The 13,850-nt window shown below is 53.0% G+C and overlaps 1 protein-coding gene across 1 annotated transcript in view; it reads right to left on the bottom strand.

The window, feature by feature from the left end:
• Positions 1 to 1,239: 1,239 nt before the first annotated feature.
• The window catches only part of SEPTIN4 (septin 4), an 84,598-nt gene continuing 71,987 nt past the window's right edge, over positions 1,240 to 13,850 (bottom strand). The window contains exons 19-20 of the mRNA XM_029913110.1: positions 2,194 to 2,293; positions 1,240 to 1,368 (exon numbers count right to left, since the gene is read on the bottom strand). Coding sequence (XP_029768970.1) covers positions 1,309 to 1,368; positions 2,194 to 2,293 — 160 coding nt within the window. The 3' untranslated portion in view covers positions 1,240 to 1,308. The remainder of the gene's footprint in view (positions 1,369 to 2,193; positions 2,294 to 13,850) is intronic.

The raw sequence follows: 13,850 nt of genomic DNA, 5'->3' as shown, positions 1-13,850 counted from the left end.
CACTATGGGACACGGGTTCTGTGGCACTGGGACTGTTTCTATCGTCTCTGCTCCTCTCCCACAGGGGCCACTGGGCCACACTCTTCTCTGAGTGCCACGCGTGGAGCCCACTGGCCTCACTAGCGTAGCACATGTAGGAGAGAACAGAATGTGGCCCACCCGTCCCAAGACCTGGGTAGGTCCCTGAGGGTGGCTCTCAGCTGGTGGCTGGGGGAGGGGGCTCACAGAGGCTACAGGCACCCATCCAGCTGTGTATGACTGTGGCTTGGGGACGCAGACCCACACTAGTTTTAATCTAGCGAGGGCGGGTAACGAGAAGTGAAGCTAACTGGAGTATGGACCCATCGTCCTCGGAGGGCTTTACTTGGATGGCTAGCCCATGTCGAAGCCTGTGCTGCCATCATTACTCACGCTAACAGGGGCATGCAACCTCTGCTACCCCTTCGCTTGCTGTGTCGACATCCTGTACATCCACTCTGCCTGGGCAGGGCTCTGGGGCAGCAGCTCAGGCTTTGTTGGGAGCAGAGCAGAGCACCCTGCAGAGGGATAGCTCAGTGCTTTGAGCATTGGCCTACTAACCCCAGGGTTGTGAGCTCTCTCCTTGAGGGGGCCATTTAGGGATCTGGGGCAAAAATCTGACTGGGGATTGGTCCTGCTTTGAGCAGGGGGTGGGACTAGATACCTCCTGAGGTCCCTTCCAACCCCGATATTCTATGAGCTGCCAGGCCACAGGCTGCCCTGGGGACTGCAAGTTTTGCTCCGGAACTGCTGCAAAATGCGGATTTCACTGGCTCCTCACACTGCTGGGGAGCAGTCTGGGCACACAGCCATGGCCACTGCACTGCACCAATCAGCCACGTCTGGGGCCCAACTGTGCAGGAGCCTTGAGGGGAAAATGTGTGAACCCGGCCCGGTGTGGAGAGGGGGGCTCTGCACACAGACAGGCGGCTGCACACGTTCAACGCGAGGGAAGCAGCCCAGTGGCTGGGCCTGACTCAGTCAGACCATGGGGAAGCATTGCCGGCAGCCGCAGGCGGGCCAGGCTGGGTTTGCGGGAGCCTTGCCAAGGAAGCAGGCTGAGTCCGAGGCATGGGGAGGGTGGCTGCAGAAGCTCTGGTGCGGGTCAGCCTTTATTTCCTGTAGGCCGCTGAGGAAAGCGCAGCGAGGGTCCATAATAAGGCGTATCGCATCAGCTTAAGGTGCTAGGTGCGCTGTTGGTACCGAGTTGCAGAGCTGGCTTTGATGGCTGGGGTTTGATGTAAACATTTCTGGTTTGAGTGGGGTGGGAGCTGGAGGGGAATGTGGTGGCTAGTGGGAGTCCTTCATCTGCCTCTGGATCTTCTGCAGCATCTCCTGCATCCTCCGCAACTGAAATGGGAGAAACACATGTGAGGGCCAGCTCCCCGCAGCCCCTTGCCTGGGCACTCAGCATTCTGCTTCAGAGACTGGGACTGCAGCGCTGTGAGCTTCCCCACGGCAGTGCCAGCTGGGACACAACCGCTGTGCTCCCTCGGGCCAGCCAGTGGGAGTTACACACAGAAGACTCGTTCTCTAGGCAAAGCCATGGGAATACAGAGAACGGGGTTTCTCCTGGGAACTCCAGCGGCAGGAGTTAATTAGAGCAATGCAGCGAGGAAGGAGGGGCTGGTGAGGTGGAAGGGGTCCAGACCAGGTCTGGCTTTAGCTCATATCTTCAGTCCTGAGCTGGCAGAAGGGAGCAGATCCCTGGAATGTGCAGAGGACGCCAGCCTTCGGGGTGTGCCAGGGCCAGCGAGGGCAGGGAAATGGGCCAGTTAGCACCATGGACAGAGCAAACTCGACCTTCAAAGGATGCAGCTAATTGCTCTGGGGGAAAAGAACCCAAAGCCCAGTTCTGCGCGAGGGAGACCCAGGGAGGTGGTAATGGCTGCAGGAGGCCAAAGGGCACGGGACAGCTTTGCACTGTGGATGGAGCTGGACTCTATTAGCTCCTCCAGTGGGAGGGGAGTGGAAATATGCAAAGCGGGGAGTGTGTCAGGCCCTGCTGCAGGCTGCCTGTGCTGCCACGGAGAGCGAGGGGACCAGAGCCCAGCACAACTGCATGCAGGGGGTGGGAGAGAGTGCAGCTCTCAGTTCTAGCCAGGCCTCCCACATGCGGCAGTGGCTCTGGTGCAGCCCCTAGCAGGAGACACAGGCCCCGGCCCCGGCACTCACCTCTTCGTCCTTCTCCCGAATGAGTTTCTCCGTCTCAGAGTCCGGCACTGCTGGGATAGCTGGGATGGGGAAATCTGTCCCGCTTTCCCGCGTCAGTTTGCTGGGAGGCAAGAAACACACATGTAGTTAGCACGGCCCCAGTGCGCTGGAGAGGCCAGGCCAGCCGGGCAGGAGGCATTCAGAGTGACGGCACGAGGGCAGTGGAACCGCGGGAGACTGTGCCCCACGAGCCGCACCTTCCAGTCCCTGCGAGACTGTGCACCAGTGGTACCAGCACCAGGGGAACTGGACCAGGCCTCAGGCTCCGGTGCCCTGTGCCTCGTGTCCATGTTTGCAAAGGGGAAGCGGGGACAGAGCAGCACCACGCTGACAGGTCGGCATGTCACACCCAGCCTGCACTAGGGAACGCGACCCCACAGACAGCAGACAAGGCAGACTCAGGCCGCGGCTGCAAAGGCTCCTCACAGTTGCTCTGGTGTCTGTGCTGCCCATGGTCACACACTGCCGGGCCTGTCTCCTTCTGGGGAGCACGCAGGGCCAGGGCAGCCCACGTGCTCACTCACTCTCCGGCCTGAAGGGGAAGTGAGCAGGGCCTGCTCCCTTCCGCAGAACCCCTGCCCCCCCAATGGTCATGGTGCACAGGTGACTTCCCATCACCAGGGACAGGCCCACAGTAGGATCTTGCTGGAGAATTGGCAGATCAGAGAAAATCCAAATGCACAGAGGGATGGATTTACCACAGAGCCCAGAGCCGCGGGAGGGGAGTGACAGAACAGGCCAAAGTTCCTAATTCCCCCCGGGGTGGGGCCCACACTCAACACCCGAGCAGCTCCCCTTTGCCACTCAAAGCCCGGCCAAAGCACTAGGTCTTGGAGACGGGGGAGCCCACTGGTAGGGCCCCAGTGCCTCCTCCCTCTCCTCTCACCTGTGGTGACCTGCAGATATGCACACTGGGTCCGTGAGTGCTGGGGCTTCTTTCCAAGAAGTCAAGCCCCAGCAAACCGCACACACAAGAGGGACTGACACTGTGCCCATCACCTTGGTATTTGAGTGTCTTCCAGAGAGGCATTCATGACCTGACTGGCCCCGGGCTCCCTCCCACTGCTGTGCAGTGCTGGGTTTCAATTGGGGATTGCAGGCTGAAGCAGTGCACCTCAACTTGGAGCAGGACGGGGCGAGGTTTCTGGAGGTTCTCGGTCCCGGTGGAAGCGAGTTCCAGTCCCAGCCTGGCCCCTGAGAAAGCTCTGTCCCCTGCGCAAGTGAGCTACCTCCCTGCCACTGGCTGCCAGTGCTGCAGGTTCCACTCCTGCTGCTGAGGGGCCTGCCAGACAGGCTCTGGGGCCACTGCTTGACCCCATTTGGATGTATGGGGATGTTACATTCCCCACCCTAGAAGGCCCAGGCACACAGGCTCTGTGGTCACATCCAGCTACCCAGAGAGGATGCGAACGCGTCCTCGGATCACGGTGCTCAGGAACAGTCCAGCTGGCAAGTGCAGCCTGGCCACTTCATGGCAGACACTCTCTTAGTCGCTAGCTTTGCATCCATTTATCTCAGGGTCAGTCAGCCGCTAGCCAGAGACCCAGGGCACCCTGCGTTCTGGCCTTTACAAAGGACACACCCAGGCCCTGCTCAGCGGGACAGCTCTTCCGAATGCGCATGCTGTGTCTCATGTAGGGATCAGTCTTCTAATCCCCACAATAAGACTCATCATGAAATGTGCTAGCCCAGAACGACAATCCACCCAAGGCTTTGACTACAGAGCATCACCCTGGGACGCCAGGGACCCGTCCCTCCAGCATTCAGGGAAATTCCACAAGAGCATGAGTGCCACCTTGTGGGGCATCCAGGATTGTTAGGATGTCCCACAAGGTGTCCCTACCACCCAGTGGGCCTTGCGTGTCTCTGGGCACTAGGAATAGCTGACGGTCCCCGCGCATACTCCCATGGGGAACACACACTGGCCTCCCCTTGTCACTCTGCAGACAGAATGGGCCCATCAGCAACCAGGGTTCCTCTTTCCTGTACAGGCATCTGCGGCGCTTTTGGTGGGTCAGGTACCCTAGCAAGGCCCTTCCCCTCTGTCAGTGGTCAGTGTCCTCTCTCAGCCACTGGCCGACATCCGGACCCATCAGCCAGACACTGTCACACAGCTTGGGGACCTCGATACTTGCCATCAGACGATCAGTTTGTAAACAGATAAGAACTGCCGTTGAAAGCAGCCCAGGTTAACGGGGAGGGCCCAGGACAAGTAGAATCCAAGACCAGCGTGGGGGCAAGTGCTAGGACTAGAGCCCACCCTGCCATTTGTGCAGCTCACCAGTGTAGCAGCAAACTCACTGTACGACAGGCAGCGCTCGCCAAGCAAGCGCTCGCTCCAGGAACTGCTGGATTCCGAACTCGGGTGCAAAACTTCAAAATGTATTTCTTTAGGAGGAAACTCAATTTGTATAAACCTGGCCAGATTGGGACGGTCCCACGCTTCCCATGGGCAAAGGGCCATTTCACAGAAAGTGAGATTCCTGGGTGGGAGAAGAGTCCGGAATAAAACAATGGTGAAGAAATCCTATGGTTCAGAATGATTCGCTCGCCCCACTTCCCCATAATTCTCAGCACCTTATGGCTGGCCACTCATGACCTGCATGTCCTTTGGCGTGAGAGAAAGTCAGTTTCTGCTCTGAATTCAGTCAGCAAGTTTGCCTGAGTGCACCAACAGACAAGTCTTGGCTTCAAGATACACTCCTCCAGGCCAAATCCAGGTCGCCCCAGAGGTGCCCTCAGGCCCAGCATGTGGCCCAGCTGTGTTCCACCATCCAAGCTGACTCCTGCTCTTCCTGCAAAGCGCCGTGACTATGCAGATGTTTTTGAGAAGAACACTGATGTCCTACCACCGCACTGTGACCAGGATCGTCCAACTGAGCTGCAACCTGGGGCCAAGATACCTTTTGGCCACATCTATGCCATATCAGAGCTGGAGATGGCCACCCTGTGATCCTATGTCCAGGAGAACCTAGCTCAGGGGATTATCCATCCCTTCACCTCCCCTGCTGGGGCCCCAGTGCTTATTGTGCACAGATTACTGGGCCCTCAACCAGGTGAACCATTAGAAACCGGTATCCTCTCCCACTCATTCCGGAATTGTAGGACTGTGTATGATCAGCCCAGATGTTTACCAAGCTCAGCCTGTGAGGAGCCTACAAACTGGTGCGGATCTGTGCAGGGGATGAGTGGAAAACAGCCTTTTGAACCTGGTCTGGCTGCTACAAATGCCATTTGGTTTTACAAATGCTCCAGCAACATTCCAGCACTTTGTGAACAAGGTATTTTGTGACATCCTAGATCACTATGTCTTAGTCTACCTTGATGATCTATTCATCTTGTCGGAGAGCCACGAGCAGTATATTCAACATGTCCAGTCAGTCCTGGATCGATTCTGCTGACACGATCTATATGCACAGCACCAAGTGCACCTTCAATCAGCACTCCATGGAGTTCTTAGGTTACATCTTGTCCTCTGAGGGCCTCCGAATGGATCCTGGAAAGGTGAATGCTGTTCAGTCCTGGGCAGTCCCCCAGAACATCAAGGAACCGCAACGCTTCCTGGGTTTGCTAATTTTTATAGGCACTTCTTCAGTCCTGGATTCTCAGACTGAATAGCCCCATTGACAGTGCTTCTCTGCAAACACAGCTCCTTCACCTGGTCTCCAGAGACTCAACAGGTGTTCAATCAACTGAAGATGGCCTTCACCAGTGCTCCAAACCTGATCCATTCCAACCACACATGGGCCTTTGTCCTCGAGACTGATATATCTAATGAAGCAATTGGGTCAACATTTTCACAAAGATATGGGCCCCCAGCAGCAATTGCTCCCCTGTGCCTATTACTCCCAGAAACTCACTCTGACAGAATAAAATCATTAGATTTTAAATAAGGAACTTCCATCAATCAAGGCTGCCTTTGACGAATGGTACCACTGCCTTGAAGGTGTCTGATACAGGTTTACACAGATCATAAAAACTAAGAGTATCTGCATAGGGCAAAGGTGCTCAGCCAAAGACAGCTTTGATGGGCCCTATTCTTCACAGGCTTTCATTTTACCATCATCTATCACCCAGGAACCCAGACCAAGGCAGCCGACATCCAGTGTTTCGTATGTCTCTTTTAATGCCATACACCTTTGTGCATCAAACACAACCACCTCCCCACCAGTGCAGGTCCAGGGTCATAATGAACACGTGATCCACAAAATACTGGATTCTAAAATGAAACATGGCTCTTTCAGGTATCTAATTGATTGGGAAGGCTATGGCCCCCGAGGAGTGATCCTGGGAGCCAGCATCCCAGCTCCCAACCTCGGGAAGCACCCATAGAGGGCGGGAGGTAATGTAAGGATCAGTGGCACTTGAAGCTGGGCCTGAAGGGCTACCAGGCAACCAACAGCCTCACACGGCCACCTGGTGGCAGCTGTAACCTGGCCACTCCCTGCGACCTGCAATCTGCAGAAATGGCATGCCACGGGAAGTTCTGCCCTAAGTGATCCGACTGATAGTTGTCTGGTGATCCCTGATTGGCTCCTTGATCCTATATAAGCCCATGGGGCGTGCCAAGAAGCATCCAGTTAACCATGTGGATCCTGGCTCGCTGCCACGACTGCCCTGCTTCTCTGTTCCTGAACTCTTGGTATTGACCTCAGCTCCAACTTGGATTCTGAGTCCTGATCAACCCCTGGAACGCCAACACGGACTCCGATACCTGGTATTGACCTTCAGCCCGATTCCTGACTCCATCCCTGACCCTTGGCTTGACAAGGATACCGGCTCTGACCCTTGGCTTCAGTTCTTGGCTCCCAAGCTCCTCCCAAGTTTCCACCCAGGATCCTGACAGCTCCTTCTAGTAATCCAACTAGTACCATCATATGCTACTGAATCGGTCTGGATCTGGGCTTTGGGCACATGGAGACCCGAATGGGGGTGCCTCACTGAATCGGGAAATACTTTTTGCAGCATGAACAGCTCCAGGTGGACAAGCGGAGGGGGCTGCAGCAGTCTTTGGTTTTAGACTTGAAAGGAATTTTGGCTTCTTCTGTTCACGCCCACTCCACAATTATCTTCAGTCAATAAAGCAACAAAGGTCTATATGTATCTGTGGTATCAACCTTCCATCTCCAAGCAGCATTAGGTCTCCTTCAGATTTCAGGGAGAGAAGTGAGGTTGGAATGACTGTGTAGTTTTGGTCTTCTCTGCCACCTGCTCCTGACCCACCTGCTCCTGACCTTGCACCCAATTGTAGCTGGACTTCCTTCTGGTAGAAAAGATTGAGATCACCTCAGGTGTTCCAAGAGCTGCTATTCTGTGAATCAAGGAAGACTTCGACAGAGATGAAACAATTCCCTCCCTTTGAGATGCTCAGGGCCTGGGGTTCATGCACAGCATTGTAGGTCAGGAGACCTGGCTTTTATTCCTGGTTGGGGACAGACTCATGGCGTGACTTGGGACAAGTCACTTTAGCTCCCTTTGTCTCAGCTGCCAAATGGGGATCCAATCCCAAGTGCTGTGTTTGTACAGTCTGCGAGAACCAAGCATGGAGGATGCTATACTGAGCAAGGGCAACTATTATAGTGCAAGGGCCTCTGCTGGAGTGGATCGGCACAGCTCCACTGCCTATAACGGGGTTACACCAGTTTACACCCCCTGAGAATATGGCCCAAAATACATATACATCACCACATGCACACACGATCACTAACACTTTTAGGACCCCAAAGCAACCCCCTGAATCAGTACAGTCCACGTAAAATGACAGAGGCAGGCTTCTCCCTGATCACAATATCGTGTGTGCTGGGCATTGACCTGTCATTTATGCCATGGAAGCCAGCCCAAGAACCAGTGATCCTACCTTTTACACACAAGAAACGGGCCACCTGCAGTGATGGGAATGGCTCACCAGCATCACCACTGTTTTACTGCTCAACGGCCTTCCCAAGTGACTGACAAGCCTGTATCTTCCTCACAGGCAGAGCGCCTCAATAGTTCGTTCAGATGTATCAGTCCAGGCTGAGGGCTGAAAACGGGAGGCCCATATCTCTTGTGGCCTGGACACTGAGTGGGATGCTAGGACCAGAAGCTTATCACCACATCTGGGATATCAACGGGGTTGGTAATATGGCCTGTTCCAACTCCCAGGGATTTGGGCAGAGGTTGCTAGCCAAAAACACATTAGCAGCATTCACTTGTTTTAGGGGGCTGGACTCCTCTTCCACACCATAATAGAGGCTCAAATTAAACGTATATCCCAAATTAAAAAACATAGTAAGAGGACCAAAAAAGTGCCATCGTGGCTAAACACGAAAGTAAAAGAGGCGGTTAGAGGCAAAAAGGCATCCTTTACAAATTGGAAGTGAAAATCCTACCGAGGAAAATAGAAAGGAGCATAAACTCTGGCAAGTCAAGTGTAAAAGTATAATTAGGCAGGCCAAAAAAAAATTGAAGAGCAACTAGCAAAAGACACAAAAGCTAACCGCAAATAAATTTTTAAGAGCACCAGAAGCAGGAAGCTGCCAAACAGTCAGTGGGGCCACTGGATGATCAAGGTGCTAAAGGAGCACTCAAGGCAGATAAGGTTGTTGGAGAAGCTATATGAATTCTTTGCTTCACTGCAGATGATGTGAAGGAGGTTCCCACACCTGAGCCATTCTTTTTAGGTGACAAATCTGAGCAACTGTCCCAGATTGAGGTGTCAAGAGAGGAGGTTTTGGAACAAATTGATAAATTAAACAGTAATAAGTCACCAGGACCAGATGGTATCACCCAAGCATTCTGAAGGAGCTCAAATGCAAAATTGTAGAACCACTAACTGGTATGTAACCTATCGCTTAAATCAGGCTCTGTCCCAAATGACTGGAGGATAGCTAATGTGACATCAATTTTTAAAAAAGGCTCCAAAGGTGATCCTGGCAATCACAGGCTGGTAAGCCTAACTTCAGTACCAGGCAAATTGGTTGAAACTATAGTAAAGAACAGAATTATCAGACACATAGATGAACACGATTTGTTGGGGAAAGAGTCAACACAGGTTTTGTAAAGGGAAATCATGCCTCACCAATCTGCTAGAATTCTTTGAGGGGCTCAACACACATGGAGAAGGGCGATCCAGTGAATACAGTGTACTTGGAGTTTCAGAAAGCCTTTGACAAGTTCACTCACTAAAGGCTTTTAAGCGAAGTAAGCAGTTATGGGATAAGAGAGAAGGTCCTCTCATGGATCAGTAACTGGTTAAAAGATAGAAAATAAAGGATAGGAATAAATGGACAGTTTTCAGAATGGAGAGAGGTAAATAGTGGTGTCCCCCAGGGGTCTGACCAGTGCTGTTTAACGTATTAGTAAATGATCTGGGAAAAGGGGTAGACAGTGAGGTGGCAAAATTTGCAGATGATACAAAATTACTCAAGATATAGTTAAGTCCAAAGCAGACTGCGAAGAACTACAAAAGGATCTCACAAAACTGGGTAACTGGGCGACAAAATGGCAGTTGAAATTCAGTGTTTATAAATGCAAAGTAATGTACATTGGAAAACATAATCCCCACTATATATCCAAAATGATGGGGTCTAAATTAGCTGTTACCCCTCAAGAAAGAGATCTTGGAGTCACTGTGCATAGTTCTCTGAAAACATCTGCTCAATGTGCAGAGGCAGTCAAAAAAGCTAACAGAATGTTAGGAACCATTAGGAAAGGGATAGATAATAAGACAGAAAATATCATAATGCCACTCTATAAATACTGCAGGCAGTTCTGTTCGCACCATGTCAAAAAAAGTTATATTAAAATTGGAAAAGATACAGAGAAGGGCAACAAAATTGATTAAGAGTATGGAACAGCTTCCATATGAGGAGAGATTAGAATGACTGGGACTTTTCAGCTTGGAAAAGAGACGACTAAAGGGGGATATGACAGAGGTCTATAAAATCATGCCTGGTGTGGCAAAAGTGAATAAGGAAGTGTTATTTATGCCTTCACATAACACAAGAACCAGGGGGTCACCCAATGAAATTAATAGACAGCAGTTTTAAAACTAACATAAGGAAGCACTTCTTCACACAACACACAGTCAGCCTGTGGAATTCGTTGTTAGGTGATGTTGTGAAGGCCAAAAGTAATATTGTGTTCAAAAAAGAACTAGTTAAATTCATGGAGGATAGATCCATCAATGGCTATTAGCCAAGATGGTCAGGGATGAAACCCCATGCTCTGGGTGTCCCCAGCCTCTGACTGCCAGAAGCTGGGAATGGACGACAGGGGATGGATCACTTGATGATTACATGTTCTGTTCCTTCCCTCTGAAGCACCCGACATTGGCCACTGTCAGGATACTGGGCTAGATGGACCTTTGGTCTGACCCAGTCTGGCCATTCTTATGCTCTTACCCATGGGAAGAAATAGTAGCAATAACCATGTCCAAGAGGAACCCTGTAGGTTCTAGGATGCTCCTCTGTCTTGGGGCTTTCTGTAGCACCTGTCACCACTGCATCTGAGTCAGGGCCGGCTCCAGCATTTCTGCCGCCCCAAGAAAAAAAAAAAAAGCCGCGATTGGCGGCGGCAGTTCAGCGGCAGGTCCTTCGCTCCTAGAGGGAGTGAGGGACCTGCCGCCCCTGAATTGCCGCAGGTGCCGCCCCTCTCCCGTGGCCGCCCCAAGCACCTGCTTGTTAAGCTGGTGCCTGGAGCTGGCCCTGATCTGAGTGCTATATGGAGTCTTTTGCCCCCTCCCTTCTCTGGTTATGGTCTGAAGGCCGGATATGGTGATGAAGTGTTAGCCAGCTGTTAGTGGAAATGTGGCAAAGAGATAGGCACATGTCACGATCCACCATGGAGGCTGGACAAATGCATTGTCCTTGCTGGGGGGTGAGGATTGACTAATAGGTTCCTCGATCGTTCAAGAATGTGTGTGAGAGAGAGCACCTTGGATCCATCAGGCTCATCGTACATGAGCCCTAGGTACCCCACCAGCTGCTGCAGAGGGAATGTGGCTGCCCAGACTGAGTTTGCTACAACTGAGTGGGGAAGGAACTTGTCCTTTTTCAGTCTGGTGTTAAGTGATACTTTCACTGTGGCAGTTTATGGCAGCCACACTCGGAGCTCCCCGAACTCTTCTTATCTCTCTCCTCCCTGAGAGCCTGGACAGCTAATCTGTCCAAAAGCTGCAGCCTTTACCACCCGAGCCCCAGGGTCGATGCACTTGAAACAGCCCCTCTTGGCTCACTGTTTGGGTCTGTCATACGACCATACTACTTCACTTTCCGATATCGCAGGGCTCCACCCGTACGTCCAAACTAAACTCCTTGGTCGTATGCTGCTACTGGAGTCCCTCAAGACAGCAACTCCCTATTATAATCCTAGAACGAAAGGCCATTGAATGTTGGCTCAGATTCTCAAGTGTAGTTAAGCACCTAATGCCCATTGATTTCAAGGGGAGTTAGTTGATTAACCCCAATGAAATCAGTTAGGCACCTAAATATCACTGAGGATCTGAGCCACTGGGACTGAATTCTAATCCCTACTCTGGTGTCTGACCATCAGGCCTTTGCTGTACTCCACCGTTAAGCACAGAACTTGGGTATGGCCTGAATTTCCTGCTCTGCCAGTTGTCTGAAGGCTAGAAATTGTTCCCACGGCTCAGTAATGCAGGAGGCTTAGCTCAGGAGAGGCAGCACCATGCTGGGCTCAGCAGGGTAAGTACCTGTGTCTGCCTTTGGTGGAATGGTCCATCTCCTGGCCACTGTTTAGGGCAGTGGTTCCCCTAAACGCCTCCTGTGTCCACTTGGCCCAGATCCTCTGGCCAAGCTGTCTCCAGAGCCACCACGGGGGTGCTCACAGACGGCGCATGCTTTAGTAAGGAATGCCTTCCCAACAGCACTGGTTACTGAGTCCCATTCACAATGCCAGCCCGTTAGCCTAGTGCATGCCACTGGTGATTGTGGGCTGCAGAACCACCATGATTGATGATGATGCACAAGAAAGGAAGAGACCAACTTGACTGTCAGACTCCAGGCAGAGTCTGAAAAGAGACAGTCATAGTAACTGAGCCCTGCTGGATTGGAAATGACTGGGGCACAATAAACCATGGGCCTAGCGTGCCATTTCACATGGTCACTTTCCGGAGGAGATATGGACGGAACCAAGACAGCATTTGATACAACAAAATATTTTTTATGAACTAACACAGGTAGAACAGATACACAGGGCTGGCTGCAGCCTGTGACAGCAGATCAGAGCAACACTCCACCAAAGGACAGCCATGAACCAGCGCAAGGGAAGGGACCAGGGGAGAGTTCAGTACTCCAGAAAGCTCCCAGCCTGCTGGTGTCCTTGGGAGACAGCACTGCCTGGTGTCATCTGATGCCGAGGGATCAGCGGGGTCACTCCATAGAGCAGTCGCTGCAGCACAGTCCCAAGGTGGAGGACTCTCTCCTTCTTCCCCGGGGGGATGCCGCAAAACAACGTACACGAAGAGACGAGCTTAGAATGAGCCATTAGAGCTGCCAGTTTAGCCTGCTACCTGGGTGTCACCCTCCACTCAAACTATGGGCAGACAGCTCCTTACGGGACCCACCTGCCCTCTGCTGTGTTGGCCTAACTCAGGAGTAGCTCTGCTGAAGCCACTGGAGTTACACCAGGGTGAGACGAGACGCAGCAGTAGGGGCCAGAGCCACAGCTGGTGTAAACTGCAGTCATTCTCTGATTGCAACACGGGTCCGGAGCTTTTCCCCAGCAGAGGTTCTGGCCCTACAGCTCAGTGCATACGTGAGGGCACTGCAGATAGTGAGCAGCAGATACAGGGGCAGAGGGCCTGGCTCTCCCCTGCCCTGCGCCCTAGGCCACCACCTACACCTGGGCAAAACGTGATCGGAGGAGAAGCCAGAGCACTGTGTACAGCAGCGAGTGACTCCACAGGGAGCTCTCCCTCCCTCCTGGAGTGCGACTGGAGAGACCTGTGCTCCCAGCCCTGTGCTGGCCCCTTGCTTTCCGGCTGTGCACATGGGGGAGGAATTAACCCTGGCACTGCAGCCATGTTGTGCCAGCTACACACGGGGTGGATGTCCCGCCCAGGCAGTACTGCTGGCACAGGCACCTTCCGGGCTCGCTCGGAGCTAACTGTGCTGGTGCCAGGGGTAGCCTGGGGCAAAGGGGCTTGTCGGGATGGGAAGTGGCATGGCTGGGATGTTCCAATGATCTGGCTGGTGCCTGGCTGCTGCAAGGCCCATCTGGCAGGGATGCTCTTACCAGCCCCCATCAGCCACAGGAGTGGGTGCTTCAGGCCCCCCTACTCCCGGGGCTCTGCACAGCGCAGAGATGAACGTGACCCATAGTTTTTCTGCACAGCGCCTGTCATCGTGGTTCGGTGTGCAGGGAAGGGTGGCCTCACCTTGCACCCCTGCTGTCCTGTCCGCACACCGGTATCATGCCACGTTCCTTCCCCAGCAAGGGAACCAGCCCAGCCTTGGGCTAACCCCCAAAGGGCAGAGGCTGTCAGGGATAGATAGTCTCTTCTAGCTCTCGTCCCTGACCTGCCTCTCCCAGGCCCATTCCGGGATGCAGGCACCATGGCTCTGCTCCCCTGGACTTCCCTGTGCAGAGCTCAGTGCAGAGGCTGACAGAGGCTG

This window comes from Terrapene carolina, unplaced genomic scaffold (assembly GCF_002925995.2).
Source record: "Terrapene carolina triunguis isolate 2854851 unplaced genomic scaffold, T_m_triunguis-2.0 Scaffold454, whole genome shotgun sequence".
Lineage (NCBI taxonomy): Eukaryota > Metazoa > Chordata > Testudines > Emydidae > Terrapene > Terrapene triunguis.
The sequence above is the reverse complement of the archived record's forward strand: the minus strand, read 5'-3'. Positions and strand labels throughout refer to the sequence as shown.